Below are 1,958 nucleotides of genomic sequence, written 5' to 3' on the forward strand. Positions count from 1 at the left end.
TAAAGAAAGAAGATCTCAGTCTTCGGACCATGCACTGAGGACATCTCCTTTTCTTAGAGGCTACATAGTGATCGACACATTCAATGGAGGCCTTTGGGTCAGTCGGACTGGGGTGGTGCCGCTGGAGAAGCGGGATAAATTCAATTATTCATGTACAGATACAACAATCACTGGAAAATGCCCAAAGCAAAGAAGCTGCCCAAGAAGAATTGGCGATTACTTGTAAAGAGCGATGGGTGGCTTAGTCCTGCTGAAATATGACCAAGTGAATCAGTTTCCTCAGGGCATCCTTGAGCTCCTTGTTCCTCATGCTGTAGATGAGGGGGTTCACTGTTGGAGGCACCACTGAGTACAGAACTGCCACCACCAGGTCCAGTGAAGGGGAGGAGAGGGAGGGGGGCATCAGGTAGGCAAACATGGCAGTGCTGGCAAAGAGAGAAACCACGGCCAGGTGAGGGAGGCACGTGGAAAAGGCTTTGTGCCGTCCGTGCTGTGAGGGCATCCTCAGCACAGCCCTGAAGATCTGCACATAGGACAGCACAATGGAAACAAAGCAGCCAAAGACTAAACAAAAACTAAATACAAGGACCCCAACCTCCCTGAGGTAGGAGTCTGAGCAGGAGAGCCTGAGGATCTGGGGGGCTTCACAGAAGAACTGGTCCAGAGCATTGCCACGGCAGAGCGGTAGCGAAAAGGTATTGGCAGTGTGCAGGACAGAATTGAGAAAACTACTGCCCCAGGCAGCTGCTGCCATTTTGAAACAAGCTCTGCTGCTCATGAAGGTGCTGTGGTGCAGGGCTTTGCAGATGGCAACGTAGCGGTCATAGGCCATGACAGTGAGAAGGAAATATTCTGCTCCAAGCAAGAAGAAGAGAAAGAAGACTTGGGCAGAACATCCCGAGTAGGAGATGGCCCTGGTGTCCCAGAGGGAGTTGGCCATGGCTTTGGGCAGAGTGGTGGAGATGGCACCCAGGTCGAGGATGGCGAGGTTGAGGAGGAAGAAGTACATGGGGGTGTGGAGGCGGTGGTCACAGGCTACGGCAGTGATGATGAGGCCATTGCCCAGGAGGGCAGCCAGGTAGATGCCCAGGAAGAGGCAGAAGTGCAAGAGCTGCAGCTCCCGCGTGTCTGCGAATGCCAGGAGGAGGAAATCAGCCTCAGAGCTGCTGTTAGACATCTGGCGCCTCTTGGCACAGGGTCGTGTCCAATGAGGAAGAGAGTGACAAGTTAGAGTAGACTTCTCCAAGGAAAACCTACTTCGTTTGTTGTAGAAATCCCCGACAATGCCTCTGTCTTTTCAGTAATGCCTTGCTGTGGCTCCCTTTTCCTTGAGCTGTGGTTGGTACTGGCTGAGGTTGGCAGGAGAGCAGGGGCTCTGCTGAGGTCCCTGGAAAAGCCATGTCTGCCCTGCAGCAACTGTTAAATAGGAACACGGGGTGATTTTAGATTAAATGTGATTTTCAGATTAAATCTGCTTGTGATAGAAAAGAGCATTGTCACTCCCAATTCACCTGACTCCAGAGCAGAGCTCTGGAGATTTTGTTTTGTTATTTTTGTTTGACTTGCCCCAGCACTCGAGCAAAGTGTTTTTAAGGCAGAAATTTTTTGCATTTCTGCTGTACTGAAAGTGAAATATTGTGGGTGCCGAGTGACAAAGGGGCTGTACCTTAGTGCAGAGTGAGGAAATGTGTCTTCTCCATGGGGCTCCTAGATAACAAAGAGATGCCATGGGAGAGCTGAGCCCTGGTGGAGGGCAGCGCAGTCCAGCAGGACCCCCAGGAAAAGAAAGGAATGTCCTAAAGATGGGGTGTTCTGCTCATTGCCAGCCCCGCACAGTGCAGTGCCCAGAGCCCACAGCCTTGGCGGGGATAAAGGCAGCACGGACTGATGGGGAAACACGTACAAATGCCTTGATGTTTCTGCAGAGGGAAGCGGGACAGGGACAGGCCGATGGTCAC

At 51.9% G+C, this 1,958-nt stretch overlaps 1 protein-coding gene across 1 annotated transcript; it reads right to left on the reverse strand.

Moving 5' to 3' along the window:
* Nucleotides 1–241: 241 nt before the first annotated feature.
* On the reverse strand, nucleotides 242–1,177 carry LOC141736664 (olfactory receptor 14J1-like). Its single transcript, XM_074571217.1, has one exon. It carries the CDS (start codon nucleotides 1,175–1,177, stop codon nucleotides 242–244), a length of 936 nt encoding a protein of 311 aa, XP_074427318.1.
* Nucleotides 1,178–1,958: the final 781 nt, after the last annotated feature.

This window comes from Larus michahellis (genome assembly GCF_964199755.1).
Source record: "Larus michahellis chromosome W unlocalized genomic scaffold, bLarMic1.1 SUPER_W_unloc_1, whole genome shotgun sequence".
NCBI classification, from domain to species: Eukaryota; Metazoa; Chordata; class Aves; order Charadriiformes; family Laridae; genus Larus; species Larus michahellis.